The sequence below is a fragment of the Polyergus mexicanus genome, unplaced genomic scaffold (genome assembly GCF_030449975.1).
Source record: "Polyergus mexicanus isolate NDT 795.1 unplaced genomic scaffold, iyPolMexi1.0 SCAF_22, whole genome shotgun sequence".
Lineage (NCBI taxonomy): Eukaryota > Metazoa > Arthropoda > Insecta > Hymenoptera > Formicidae > Polyergus > Polyergus mexicanus.
In genome coordinates this window covers 3637583-3653546 of record NW_027223342.1, presented here as the reverse complement: position 1 = coordinate 3653546, position 15964 = coordinate 3637583, and the positions used below count along the sequence as shown (strand labels likewise).

The 15964-nt window shown below is 33.6% G+C and overlaps 1 protein-coding gene and 1 pseudogene across 1 annotated transcript; both read right to left on the bottom strand.

Moving 5' to 3' along the window:
* Positions 1-280: 280 nt before the first annotated feature.
* Positions 281-7743, bottom strand: LOC138942465 (nose resistant to fluoxetine protein 6-like). The gene is given in 14 exon segments (XM_070312703.1): positions 281-427; positions 498-640; positions 1178-1352; positions 1551-1611; positions 1613-1678; positions 1737-1832; positions 1914-1993; positions 2084-2249; positions 2402-2615; positions 2702-2926; positions 3250-3353; positions 4519-4712; positions 5175-5422; positions 7522-7743. Coding segments are annotated over 14 exon segments (2040 nt in total). The 5' UTR covers positions 7643-7743.
* A 7064-nt stretch (positions 7744-14807) lies between these two features.
* LOC138942216 (uncharacterized) lies at positions 14808-15384 on the bottom strand (annotated as a pseudogene).
* Between the last annotated feature and the right edge of the window lie 580 nt (positions 15385-15964).

Sequence of the window (15964 nt, the reverse complement as noted above, 5' to 3'; positions counted from 1 at the left end):
TGATCGGTTCAAACGTTACTGATAATGAGATCCAATAATTTAAAGTACACTCAATTAAGTATAAAGTATACTCAACTAGTGAACCGCGTATAGATGTATAATCTGTCTGTATTACGCTTGACATGGCGCAAAACGACAATGTCCCTTGATGAAACAAAAAATTTTTTATTAAATGAAAGATGTTATATTTACATTAATGTATTTCAATATTACATTATATTATATATTTAATATAACATATTAAATATTACATATTTTAATAATAATTTAATATGCAAAATTACAATCTTTTGCGACATGGATATCTTCTGTCCTTGCGAGATTGAAGGAACATTCGCATTAGTAAGATATATGGTATTTCTGCTATTAAAGATAATACGTAAGCACAAACGTAACTAATCATCAAGTATCCTATAAACATAGGAATCTAAAAATTGATAATAAATGTTAAAAAGTCTTCTGTTAGTATCGAAATTTTAGAGATAATCTTCACTTACCAGAGGCAGTAATTCCAAATGAACGGATGTTTCACTAAAGAAATGAATCGATTGTATAATGAAGGGATTTACGAGATAAGCACAATAAGTAAGTTTGCTGAAAGGGATAAAGACTTTCAACGATAATAACCGATTAACAATACCTGTAACATAATAAAATAATTTGTATATACAGGGTGACCCATTTTAACTTAGGCAGCCAAATAACTCGAAAAATAAGCACACTACGAAAAAATGTTTAGAATCAAAATTTTGTCATTTCGAGGGGGACGTACAATGACGTTAAAATGAGCCCCCCCTCACCGCCCAGGGGAAGGGGTGGGGGGGCTCATTTTAACGTCATTGTACGTCCCCCTCGAAATGACAAAATTTTGATTCTAAACATTTTTTCGTAGTGTGCTTATTTTTCGAGTTATTTGGCTGCCTAAGTTAAAATGGGTCACCCTGTATATATATATATATGTATGATGATAAAAATAACATTTTTTAAAATTATAGAATTATTTTTATGCGTTATGCCATTAAAAAAAACTATAAATTAAAAATAAATTAAATGAGAGATGCAAGAAATAATATTACACAATATTATTATTATATTAATTATAATATTACAATTTATTTGCGTAGATTTATGTGTAAATGTGTAATAAGATTTATAATATTTTATGAAATATACTAACCACCATGCTTAGTAAAACACGCTATTACAATCCATGCTATACCTATGGCCCAGAGTGTTCTACTTAACGCAACATAAACAGCAACATACAGAATAGATACGTTTCGTTCATAAAAGCCTAATAATACGAAAATAATACACGCGCTACCAAGACACCGACATAAAATTACAATTTTCTGAAAGTAAATTGTACACAAATTGTAAAAATTCACAAATATTTAATTAAAATATAAATATATTAATATATATAAAGTAATATATAAATAATTAAATAAAATCATCTATTCATGTATTTTGTAACTATTTTTATAATTGTTTAATAATTGCTTATTTTTCACATTAAAGAGTCATATGATAATCAAATTATACTTTACTTTTCTCAAGACCAATTTTTTATTTAGTCTTCTTACAATGTAACCAGTAATTATGCCAATAATATGGTCCTATTCTGATCCATGGGGGATAGTACAAAACACTAAAAAGTCTATATTGTTCGTCAAATCTGCAATAAGACAATATTTAAGTAATCTTATAATTAGCAAAATGTTTTTATTACTTACGTCGGAATATATTTGTAAATATATGAAATATAACCGGTAAGTACAATAGAGCCTATTAAAAGTGCACCCAATACGACAACAGTCATGTAGAAGTACCTAAAATTAGCAATTTATATTTATTTAAATATATACTTAATATATTGTGCTGATTATAATATCCTTGATACATCAACTTACACAGTTGACAAAATCAATAGCACAGTAGCAATTATAAAATATTGCATGTCATTGGCTAAATACCAACTCCAAATCATGCACTATAAGAAAATAGAAAATTTAAAATAAAATTTTAATATTTTTTAAGCAATATTAAATTAATTATAACTATTTAAAATATATTTATATACCATCGAATCGAGATCGAACAGATTATTTATGTATACAAAATTTCTCCACCAATATTTCGTACAAATTTCGTGCAATCTAAAATTTGGATAAAATTGTGAATTCTTGTCGTACCAAGCCGAATTTAATTGTAGTATTCCTATCATCATCATGTACGCAGGTGTCAACCTTAATATAAATTGTTTTGAGATATAAATATATATACAATATATAAAAAGAGATAATATTATTATCTTAAATTTTATTTCTAAATTGTTTTTATATGCATTGTTCTTATTTATAGCCTGTATAAATAAAGATAATCAGCGAGAAAAACGTACCGAATAAATCTTTTTATTATATGAATAAAGAATTCATTTAATTTTGCTTTGTAATTAATCGATGTGGTTTTATCTTTACCTATCTTATCCTTCAAATATAAATAGGCTACTAAAAATCCGCTTGTAAACAAGAAAGTATCTGTCGATATGATTATGTTACATAATACTTGAATGAAGAAATCCGAAAAGATTCTCCGTAAGAATGTTTTATTGTCTATATATACAAAATAATCTCTGTTATATATAGAAAACAAGATGTATATATGTATTAATTCTATAAGTCTTTTTCGAATTACTCACCGATATAATTCAACATGAAGAATATTGTATGAACAAAAATTATCCAATTCATAGTCAGAAATTTTAAACCGTGAATAGTAGGTATTGCGTTAGCATCCAATTTTGTGCTGAATATTATTTTTGTATTTGTGTACACAGAAAAACATATTAGTATTTTTGCAATTCTATTTTCTCGATGTGAAGATAAAGATGTTATTTCCATTTCCTCGGACATGTTCTCCACATCTATATCGCAAGATAGAATTTTCAGTAATATATTTATATAAAAATCAACATATGCTTTAATTACATAAGAAAACTTGAAGAAAGAAGCATTATTTAAATTTAAAAAAATATATGCATATACAAGATGACTATTAATATATAAATCTATATATAAATTTTTGCTGATCTTTATTAAAATATTTCCTTATTAAATTATTCGACTTGAAAATACACTAATTTTAAATAGTCAAATATCATTTTAATGTACAATGCATAAGCGTGATTTTTCAAATACGAGTATAATACATAATCAAAATTACGAATAATTTAAATACGATACTTACTAGTTGTAATATTAGTTTTATCTCTTGCAAGTAAATATTTTTGATGCACGAATATATCGTACATTGTGCCAATTATCATTATAAAAAAAGTAAGCGCTAAAACACTACAATTATAAAATAAATACAAAATATATCTCTCTATTATTTCAAAATTTTGAAAACTATACAAAAATTTGCTTGTTATTATTCACTATTCAAAAAACAAAGAATAAAAAACAGTATTTTAAACACTAAAAATTAGGATATTTTCGAGCCGTTTAAATCCGCGAAAAATCATCGTAAGAAAAAAATTAAAAAGCATTTTGAAACTTAAAATTTTAACTTTAACGCGCTCTCAACAGTTTTCTCAGATTTTTATATTTTTCTTGTTCTGTGCTTTAAAAACGAATACATTGTTTTGTTCTTAAAATTACGTAGTTAATACTTTGCAGCTCGATAAAAAAATTTTTCTCGAAAAATTTATTTCAAGTTTCATAAACTATAATATTTTATCTACAAAATGCTATTTTTTAATAATATATTTGACCGAGTTACTTGATTTTGAAACCTGTATTTTTTAGAATTAATGTCGATACTCGGCGATATCAGATTAAAATTAAAAAAGCCTGAAGTTTCAACTTTAACGAACTATCGAATTTTTTATATTTTTTATATTTTTTCAATTCTGTGCCTTAAAAAGGATGTTTAAGAGATACTAGTTTAGTTTCAAAATCGTGTAACTCGGTCCAAAAAAAAAGAAGAAAAAAACAAGAAAATCCTCTCTAAAAAAGTCATGTTATTGACATTGTTGCCTCTTTTCCACGATGCTGATTAGTTCTCTCTTTTAAAACTACCAAAAAACGCGCTAAAAAGTTAAAAAAGTTAAAACTTCAAGCTTCAAAATGTTTTTTAATTTTTGGTCTGATGATTTCTTCGCGGAGTTTCAGCGATTTAAAAATAGCCTATTTTTTAGCGTATGAGAAGTATTCCTTATTTCTTTTGAGTAATGTTTTGTTATTTGCTGGTAAAATAATAATTATTTTATAACAGAGTGTTTCATTCATAAAAACCATCCCTTCTTTCAATTTTGACAATAAAATTTCAAAGCGAAGCAATTTGAAATTTTTATAAAAATGGCGATAATTTGAAAACAACGCATTTCCAGATCTATGTTTATACTAAGTTTTTTTCTTGTTTGTGGGTCCTCAATAATCTCTCGAGCGATGGACCTCTACTTTTGAAACACCTGTATATTATTAATTATATATTTTTTTTGCTTTTTTGATATACCAGATGAAAAATATTGCATCATAAGATAACCATTGTTGATCGTCTTTTAGATTTTTAATCTCGATCAATTTGAAATCCACGGAATAAAGGTCACTGATAAAAAAAATTCTATCGCGAAATATTTTTTCCAGAATTAAAGTTAGATCATTTATAGAACATGATGCTGGTAAACAGAGGCCGAGTGTAATTAAATCCTAAAACAAAATATATTGTATAGTACATATTAAAATACTTTTGTGTGTATATGTACATATATTATATAATATAGAACATTTTATAAATACACCTTATATAATTATGTATATTAGAATGTTTAAAAGAAACAAATCAGAGTTTATTTTAAGATTTAAGAATAAACATAATATCTAGGATTAGTTTGTTCTATAATATTGTATATATATATATATATTATTGCTAATAATATGTACTGAGTGATTCAGGACCACTGCGACAAACTCTGAGGTACGCGATACGAAACCTATCGTTCCTCAGAGTTTGTGACAGACAATTATATATATAATTTGATAAAAAATTGAAAAATCTATATTAGTTCACTGGCTTTAATTTAATTTATAATTTGATATTCTTTCTAGCTTACTTTATGTATGGGTAGAAAAAAAAAGAGAGAGAAGCTTATTTTATAAAAATGAACTTACTTCATTGGTATCGACATTCATATGGTATTGAAGAGTACTGTTGTGTGTGAAATGAGAAACAAAGTAATTTACTTCGAAAGGCGGAAATTCCTTTTGTGGATCACGATATATCGTATTATTTAATATATGCCGTTCTGCGATTTTTAGAGGAGCTGTATTCATTGTATCGAGACATTGACTACGACTCCCTAGCCAGTAATTATTTCCATAAAGAAAGCCTGGTTTAAATCCCCCGCTAGAATCCAGCACTCAAAAATATAAAATAAACAATTATTATTTAAACATAAATATTGAACAATAATTTTTATTTATTATTAGTACATCATCAATGTTTTCATTCATTGTTGAATTTAAAAAGTAATCTTTAAAAATTTCATTATTTAGACCCGATCGCACCAATGTTTTTTTGGCTTTAAGCGAGATCTAAAACTTTTTTGGCATTTGGTAATAATTAATATCATATGTCTTTTGGCTTTATTAGACTTTAAACTAATCAAATATTAAATTATAGTCTAAAGCTTAAAGCCAAAAGCCAAAAGCTAAATGACATTGACTATTGTCAAAAGCCAATATAGTTTTAAATATCGCTTAAAACCAATATAACATTGATCAACTGGGAGAGAGAATTACAATATCGGGAATTAGATTATTGAATACTTATACAATTTGTGTTATATTGTTATTATTTAATAATCATAGAATCATGTTTTAAATAGAGAATTTTAAATAATTTTTCTCAATAAGTTATAAATTTTTGCGAAAAATAACATTACTGTACATCTTAATATACTGGGTGTCCCATGGGCGTGTTATTAAAGTCATTTAGAGTTGAAATTGTTTAATAAACATATGTTCGTAAATGCTTCTTAATAAAATTACTATCATTCAAAGTTAATGTAAATATTTGAAAAAGGAAAGAAAAAAGATTTTTAATTTAACTTATTTTAACTGTTTATTTACAAATGCATTACAAATTCTATTCAAATTCACATTTGAAAAATCACAAATCACATTATTCACATCAACTTTCAATGGTTATAGTTATGTTAGAAAGCATTTACGGACATATGTTTATTAAACAATTTTAACCCTAAACGACTTCATTAACACGCCCTTAATGTATGAATCTCGAATCATGAGACATTTTGTATAATAATATAATAATAAAATATATAAGAAAATATCTCAATGTATGATTAAACTAATAAGGTAACATTATCAGTTTTTTATTTTACGGCTGAGGGTTAGTAGCATTAGAGAGGGAAAAAAAATTATATACAAATTTATTTCATTGACAAACAAAAAACAGTAAAATAAAACGTTAAAAATAAAATAGAAAATTGAATTTTAAATATTAAATTATAATGATCATATCAATGACTAAACTGAAAAATGATCATATACCATTAAAATAAGAGATCCCATACTATTTAAATAGTATGAGATCATCTTTCTATCCAGTTCATGAAACCGGTTTATGATATAACGGTAGAAAGTTTGAACATCTCTTTGAATAAAGCATATGCCTAATGTAAAAATTCCAAATATTTCGTAAAATTATATAAATACAAGGATAAAAAATAGGCTAATAAGAGCCGGGTGCAGTAAGTCGGCATAAAAAAATTCAAATAGAAATCTTCTTTAATAAACGTTTCGGTCCTTTTTCCGGAGTACTCTGCGTTGATACCACTGCTAAAACTCGTATGTCCTGACCTTTGATCTCGTAGTTTCCTATCGGTTCTAGTCGTTAAGAGATGACATAATGTTCACAGGATAGGACATTATAAAGCTGGAGGGAAATAATTAAAGATCAATAATAAAAAAGAAAACCTTTCCGAGGTATAAAAAACTAAAAATCTTTTAAAATAAATAAAGAGTAGCGGGATGATTCACCAAATTAAATGCAAAACAGAGAGCCGAGATCAAAAACATCCGAGAGACATACGACACACACTATACAAAAATAAATAATAATAACACATGGATTTTCGAGACAAAATTTGTCATTGTAACATTTGCCTTCTGTTCTTCTGTATAACATGAGTACTCACTCTCATTCTTCATATTATTATTGTCACATTTTTGATATAATATATTCCATTTACTTTGTAATTGTGATGAGGATAGTCCAAAAAAAGGGACCGAAACATACGCTTTTTGTGAATTTGTCTATCACGTAGTCAAAATATCAATGTAATTTGATTGTAATAAAACATATGCGTACAATTTACTGTGTTGATTCTTGATTGCTTTTTATCTCTTTCGTATAAATTTTTTATCAATTAATTTTTTTAATTTTCGAGTTTTTTTGATATAAGCATGATTAAATAATTAAAATTTTACTTACTTTTCAAGCTCCACAATATTCGTTGATCCACGGCGACTCGGAAGTCTCGTAATTCCTTTCCGCATATAGTTGAGTTAACAAGATCGGCTCTCGAAGCAACGATATAAACAGGCAATGTCATACTAATAACTTTTTTATATTCATTTTCGTCAGATTTGTTAACTTGCGCAAAAACACTAATTAAGGCGTCAAAATTTACACAGATACATAAAATAAATACAAATCGATAAAATAACATAATGCAGAATATTTCAATATCAATTATAAACTGCAATAAACTTCAGAATTTTATTTATTTTTGTTGGTTTTAATAATAATATTAAATGCAACTAGTAACCTTGTTGAAATAAGATTTATTATAAATGGATTATAAATATTTGTATTGTTATGCCTCCGGAGACTCACTGACTTTAATGTAGTTGACAATGACACTCTTGTAGTTGGAATAAAAATATATATATCTATTTTATTCACAAATTGACTTAATTACAAGATTCCTGCACGTTAGCTCACGTCGTGTATCGCGATAGCGGATATCTTGGCGTGCGTATGTCTGGAGTCGAGTTTCGATTGCGAGACTCACTCCTCGTTCTGACGTATTTAATTCTGCCGACTGCGTGGCTTTAACTTGATATTGACTGCCCACGTAGTAGTATTTTTAGGAGAGTTCTAACACTGGTCCTCCGAGGGGTATGCGGGGCGAGGGGAAACCGTGCGTGCGAAGGGGCATGACGTCACGCGGGCGGAGGGGGATTTTGGAGGCGCGGGGGAATGCCGACAAGGTAATATAGTTTTTCAAACAGAAACAAAAAAAACCATTATCCTTTTCATTTTTTCTAGGAAGATGGATTTATTGGGGGTTGGGATATGTTTATAATCGGCTTATGTATTACAAAGGTGGATGCCGATGTCCGGATCCTCGAATTTACATTATATTATATTATATTTATATTATATTATATTATAAACAAATAGCGTCTCGCAAGATTACACATGCAGTCGAATCGGCGCGTATGTATTACAAAGATGGGTGCCGATGTCCGGATCCTCGAATTTATATTATATTATATTTATATTATATTACAAACAAATATATAGTGTCTCGTAAGATTGCACGTGCGGCCGAATCGGCGCGGTGTATTACAAAGGCGGGTTATTATATTTATATTATATTATGAACAAATAGCGTCTCGCAAGATTGCACGTGCGACCGAATCGGCACGGTGTCCTCTTCATTTCTTTTCTAGGAAGAGCCGTTTATCCGGGGGTCACAATATTTATAAATAATATTGTTACGTTCTGCCGATGGATGATAAAAACAAATCGTGCAATAAACAGACCGTAATTATATTTATCGGTAACCGTGAGAAAGATACAGGAAGATCCGTGATGAAACGACACCGGTCTCCTCGAGATGACAAAAAAGAAAAAAAAAAAAAACAAAAAAAAAAGACATAATAAAAGATAAAAGATTAGCGGAATTTTTTGGTGGAAAACTAAAATATACCGACTAGATAATAAAGTTCTTCTAACAAAATACCCAACAAGCACAGCTGCACATAATGACAATAATTTTTCTAACGAAATATTTAATAAACACGGCTGGATCCGCAGCAATAAAAATACTCATAAGAAAATAGAATTTTCTCTAACATGATCACGTGCGAAGGAACCCTCGAACCGATATCCAAACTCACCAATCGACGATTACTACGAGTAAAATACGAAAAGTAGGAGAAACATTCCGTCTAATGAGAACACTGGCATGATTTTTAACTTATTAAAGTTGGAAGATCCCCACTTATGCACAAGTCCAATTCGTTAAATCTTAGAGAGACCTTACTCCCACGCAATTTTTCTAAGAAGAGCCGTTTAAAGGTGATAGATGAAATATATATAAATGAAGAACGAAGGGTGTCAAAATTATAGTAGTACACGATTTGAAAGTGTATACATCGGTTAAAAAGTTTGTGTGCCAAGTGTTTGACGGCGATCAGATTTTACGTTTAAAAAGTATAGTGGATTCTTTATAATTTTTGTGTGTCAAGTGTTCAACGGCGACCAGATTTTGTCACTCTGCCAATCTGCGAAAATGGAAATAAATAATTTCGAGGCAATACTAGACGAGTCGTCTGAAGATCACGCATTATCAAACGACAGTGATTACAACAGCGATCAAAGCGAGGACCTCACGGAAATTGTTGAGAAGACAGTGTTTCATTCAGAAATTATTGCGTTGAACGAACGTACAAAATTTTGTGCCATATACTTTTATTATTCTACGGGTGGTGATTATGCTGTATGTGCTTCGTGTATGATAGCTATAGCAGACACTGACTATGGATACATGTATGCTGTTCGGAAGCATGTAACTGAACTGTACGACGTAATAAGTGGTCGATCCTGCTCCAATTGCAGACAAGCATTATATCAGGTAATGCCGTGCAACATATGTCCGATTTGTACACAGTAAAACAAAAAAAAAAAAAAAAAACATGGAAACCGCCGAGCAGATTGAACGTGACCTGTTGGAGCTGTCGCATCAAGTCGCCACTTTGGGCGAGTATTTTGCATGGGCGCAGCGATGCGAAGAATTTATCAAACAGCTCGAGGAATGCCGTCGTATCAAGCGTCCGCGGCTCTCGATCGGAGTTCGGCAATCTTTGGTGGTCAGAATCGCACGACTCGAGAGTGCGAGGACTCGATTAGAGAGACAATTTATATATAGCGGTGGTAATTACAGTGGTGATTACAATACCGCGGAAAGACTCATTTGGCGGGAGATTGATACGGCGTTTGAGAGCCGTATATTGACTGGTGCGGTTATAAATTATAATCACATCGAGCCTCGTCAATTTCTCGAGGACGCCAAAGACATTGTGCTCGAACACGTGAAAAATGTGCTGAAAAAACACTTTAATGTGAAAGTGAACACTGTGTTCAATGGTGAATTCGTGTCGGGTGATAAACGGGCAAATAAAAGTGTAAATACGAGAAACTGTGAACTCTTTAGCACGTCCGATCTATACGAGTGGTACGAGCGACGCATCGTCGAGCCCACCCTTGCCTCGCTCGAAGAATTTCAAGAACGCGATAGCGGGTGGGCATTGTCGCGAATTCTTGATTTAATTATAAATATAAATAAATATAATCCAATGCGCGCGGGATGCCATATTAATTTACCGCGAGAAATAATATAATGAAGAGAGCGGTAATAAACGTGCAATCCAAAGACAATGTGTGTGTTGCGTGGGCGGTGGTCGCTGCTTTGTATCCAGCTGCACGAGACGTAGGTCGGGAGTCATCGTATCCTCATTACACGACAGTGTTAAATCTCCAGGACATTGAATTTCCGATGACATTGAGTCAAATTAAAAAATTTGAACTTTATAACGACATTTCAATAAATGTATACTGCATCGAGAAAGAGAAAGAGAAAGAGAATAACATTATCCCGATACGTCTAAGCGAGCAAAAGAAGGATAGACACGTCAACTTGTTGTATATACAAGATTCGCAAGACCTCGGACATTTTACATGGATCAAGAATTTATCCCGCCTCGTGAGCTCGCAACTGAGCAAACGTAATGGCCAAAAATATATCTGCGATCGGTACGTATATTTAATAAAAATGCAATATATATATAATATATACGATAGAAAAATTAATTATTTCTATTTTTTCTTTTTTTTTTTGACAGATGTTTACACTATTTTAGATCAGACGACAAATTGCAGTCGCACACTGTAGACTGCCGAGAGATGAACGAGTGCGCCATTCGACTACCGGGCAATAAAGACAAGTGGCTCGCGTTCAACAATTTCAACAGAAAGGAGCGGCTTCCATTCGTCGTATACGCCGACTTGGAGTGCGTGCTGAGGAAGACCGACGGTGATCCGAGGACGTCTACGTACACGTTTCAACATCACCAAGTATTTAGCATAGGTTATTATGTACATTGTTCGTACGACGAATCATTATCCGCGTATCATTCTCGCCGTAGTACCGATTGCGTTTCGTGGTCCGTAGAAAAATTAAAAAATTTAGCGCAACGCGTAAAAACTATTTTAACCATGAATGTCCCCATGGTAAATTTAACGCGAGATGAGCGGGAAAAATTTCACAGCGCGACACACTGTCACATTTGCGAAAAACCGTTCGCGCAAGACGATACACGCGTACGCGATCATTGCCATCTTACCGGGCGGTATCGAGGTCCCGCGCATTCAAACTGCAATTTAAATTATAAAGACTCTTTTTGTATTCCCATAGTATTTCACAATTTATCCGGTTACGATTCACATTTTATCATCAAAGAAATAGCTATCGCGTTCGAAGGCTCGATCGACGTACTACCGATAGCAAAAGAAAAGTATATTTCATTCACGAAACATGTTAAAGTTAAAGATACCGTTGAAAAATCAGATTGGCGAAGCGATATAAAGTTACGATTCATCGATTCATACAAATTTCTCAGTACTAGTCTCGAAAAATTGGCATCGTTTTTAAATAATGATAAACTTCAAATTTTAAAATCGGAATTTCAAAATTTATCAATTGAAGAGTTCAATTTATTGACGCGAAAAGGTATTTTCCCATACGAATACATTGACTGTGTCGATAGGTTGCACGATACATGTTTACCACCGCGCGAATCATTTTACAGTTCTTTGACCGGTGACACCGTATCCGAGAGCGATTACGCGCACGCCGAAAACGTCTGGAGGCGGTTCTTCCTACGAACCTTGGGCGAATACAGCGATCTGTATTTAAAAACGGATGTCTTGTTATTGGCAGATATTTTTGAAAATTTCCGCGACAAATGTATCGAGAGTTATGGGCTCGACCCCGCGTATTATTATACTCTTCCCGGATACACGTGGGACGCCATGTTAAAACATACGAATATTACGTTCGAATTATTTACTGATATCGATATGGTTATGTTTATCGAACAGGGAATACGCGGTGGCCTGAGTCAATGTTCCGGCAGATACGCGCGAGCCAATAACAAGTACACGCCGTCTTACGATCCATCGAAACCGTCATCGTACATGATGTATTTCGATGTAAACAACTTGTACGGTTGGGCGATGTGTCAACTGCTGCCCTATGCCGAATTTCGATGGGTCGACGATATCTCTGACTTTGACGTTAGCGCAATCGCTTCGGATTCGCCCACAGGTTATATTCTCGAGGTTGATCTAGAGTATCCGCAACATCTTCACGATGCGCACGCTGACCTACCGTTCTGTCCGACGCGCGATAAGCCGCCCGGCAAGCTACGACTCGTCGAGGAACTGCATGTTTCGGCGAGAAGAAATTGTCCCCGAAGACGCGTCATAGTGCGAGGTTACGATGACTTGTGGCAAACTGACATCGTCGAGATGCGTCCGTACTCTCGTTTCAACAAAGATTACCACTACATACTCACCGTCATCGATGTGCTGAGCAAGTACACGTGGGCCGTACCGCTCAAGAGTAAAGGCGGAAGTGAGACGGCTGATGCTATCGCTGAGATAATTCGAGATAGTAAGAAATGCCCGAAAAACATGCAAACCGATATGGGAAAGGAATTTTACAACATCGACGTACAACGTCTCATAAGAAAACACGATATTAATCATTATTCCACGTATTCGGTGTTGAAGGCATCGGTTGTCGAACGATTTAATCGCACGTTAAAAAATGACATGTGGAAAATGTTTACGCTAAACGGAACTTACAAGTGGGTTGACGCGTTGCCGCGACTCGTGTCGGATTACAACGCGCGCAAGCATCGCACTATCGGTATGAGACCTATCGATGTTACCCCCGCGATCACCGATAAACTTTTAAATACAGTATACAGCAACGTAAAGATTGCGGCATCAGCAAGATTTAAAGTAGGTAACCCGGTACGCGTTAACAAGTATAAGACGATCTTCGAGAAAGGTTACACACCAAATTGGACCACCGAGGTGTTTAAGATTATTAAAGTGCAGCGTACTAATCCCGTAACCTATCTACTCGAGGACTATCGCGGAAAATCTATTGCTGGAGCGTTCTACGAATATGAGTTGCATCGCGCGACTTATCCGGACGTGTATCTCGTGGAGAAAGTACTGCGCAGGAGAGGTGACGAGGTTTACGTGAAATGGCTGGGATTCGATGGATTGCACAACTCTTGGATACACAAGGACAATGTGATTTAATTCATAGAAATTGTATTTTATTTTTAACATATAAAAAATATGAAATACATATAAAGTATCTGAAATATGTAAAATATATACAGCATATAAAATATATGTAAGATATATTCAGCATGTGAAATATAAAATATAAAAGAAAGATAGAATTATATTTATTTTGTTTTCCCGATACACACACACACATACATACATACATACATACCAGGTATATAAATATGAAACCGGAATTTTTGTATAGAAAATACACGTTTATTGTATGAAAATGATAAAAAATATTTTATTCGAAGTATTGCCCATTGCTAGCTATACATTTTTCCCATCTCTCTGACAATTTGTGGATGCCACGCCAAAAAAACTGTTGCTCCTTTGAGGCAAACCAGTCATCGAGCCATTTTCGTACATTTTGGTAAGAAGTGAAGTGCTGCTTAGCAAGTGCGTGTCCCATCGATGCAAATAAGTAGTAATCGGATGGAGCCAAATCTGGTGAGTAAGCCGCATGCGAAAGTATTTCTCAACTAAACGCTTCAATCGTTTCCTTGACCGGTTTTGCTGTGTGTGATAGTGCATTATCATGAAGCAAAATCACTTTGTGTTGCCTTTTTTGATATTCTGGTCGTTTTTCACGCAAAGCTTGATTCAAATCGAGTTGTTGTTGCGTTTGAGCGTCATCCTCATCCAACAATGTTTGCAATTTGTTGTCTTCAAACTTTTTCGGTGGTCTTCCACGTTCTTCGTTTCTCACGTCAAAATCGCCACTTTTGAATTTTTTAAACCACTCAAAGCACTGTGATTTACCAAGAGCATGCTCACCGTAAGCTTCGACAAGCATTCGATGCGATTCTGCAGCAGTTTTCTTCAAATGATAACAGAAAATCAATGCTGTCCGCAAATCGTGGTTTCCAGGCACAAAATTCGACATGTTCAACGCTATTAAAAACTATGCTGTTGTATGAAACTTGTATTGTTGTGAGTTGAAAATCTTCATCAGATGTCAAAACAAGAAAATGGCGCCAATGACGCGGTTTGACGTTAACTACAAATTCCGGTTTCATATTTATATACCTGGTACACACATACATATATACATTATATTATAAGGGTATTCGGAAATGTCCCCACGGTAGCGTGTCGGTCAAATCAGGTACGATATATCGCTTGTCATCGTACGGACTCAGAGCAATTTTTGTCTCGCTGATTGTATACACTTCGTGCAATTTGGATCTTATGCAAGACTGTCGTCGAGTCATCTCAATTTCATCGCGCAGACACCGCGTGTAATCGTCGAACGTTTATCGTTCTCGCTACGACGTTACTCTTGACGCCTTTAACCTTTTTTGTATCTTTTTTATTATCTACTCGCAATGCATACATTTTTGCTCTAAGCCCGACAAATTCAGTCATGATCGCACCATTATTTTCGTCCTTCATCAAACCCGGCACTTTCTTGTTCTCGAGCGGTATACCGTACGCATTGTTAATCGGATAATCGCTCGTGTCGAATTTAGCAATATCGCGTTTCATGTTCTTGTACACATCCTCGCACTCGATGTGATAAATTAAACTATCTGTATCGGTGTACATTATTTTACATTTCTCTCGATATAACGGTACCATGTATTCGTGATGAAATTCATACAAACACGTTTTAGAAATGTCGAGGATGCACATGCCGACGTAGATCGGTTTATCGGTCGAATTTGCGCAATTCGACAGCGATCAAATTTTCCGAAAAGACGCTCCTGCTGTGAAAATTTGGTTTCGCGATCATCGCCTCCGCGCCATATCGTCCGTCCCACTTTGTTAATAATTTTACATCGACGTGATTGCGCACGTTTTCCATAGTTTTACCGAATACCGCGTTGTTCATTAACTTGTACAGATTTTTCTCGAAATCGTTTGTCGCGCGCGTTCTAAACCGGGTGTTGAGTTCGATGTAATCGCGGAGCCATGCGGATTGAACGAATTGCAATACGCGATGTATCTTTGCGACGCGAAGGCCGTGACGCGTGCATTGTTGTAGGTTGCGATAGTGTATGACATAACGCTTCTTATCGTATAAGGTTGCGAGGAGTTTGTCTTGCCGCTTGCCGGGCGGCTTATCGCGCGTCGGACAGAACGGTAGGTCAGCGTGCGCATCGTGAAGATGTTGCGGATACTCTAGATCAACCTCGAGAATATAACCTGTGGGCGAATCCGAAGCGATTGCGCTAACGTCAAAGTCAAGTACTCTGCGTTGATACCACTGCTT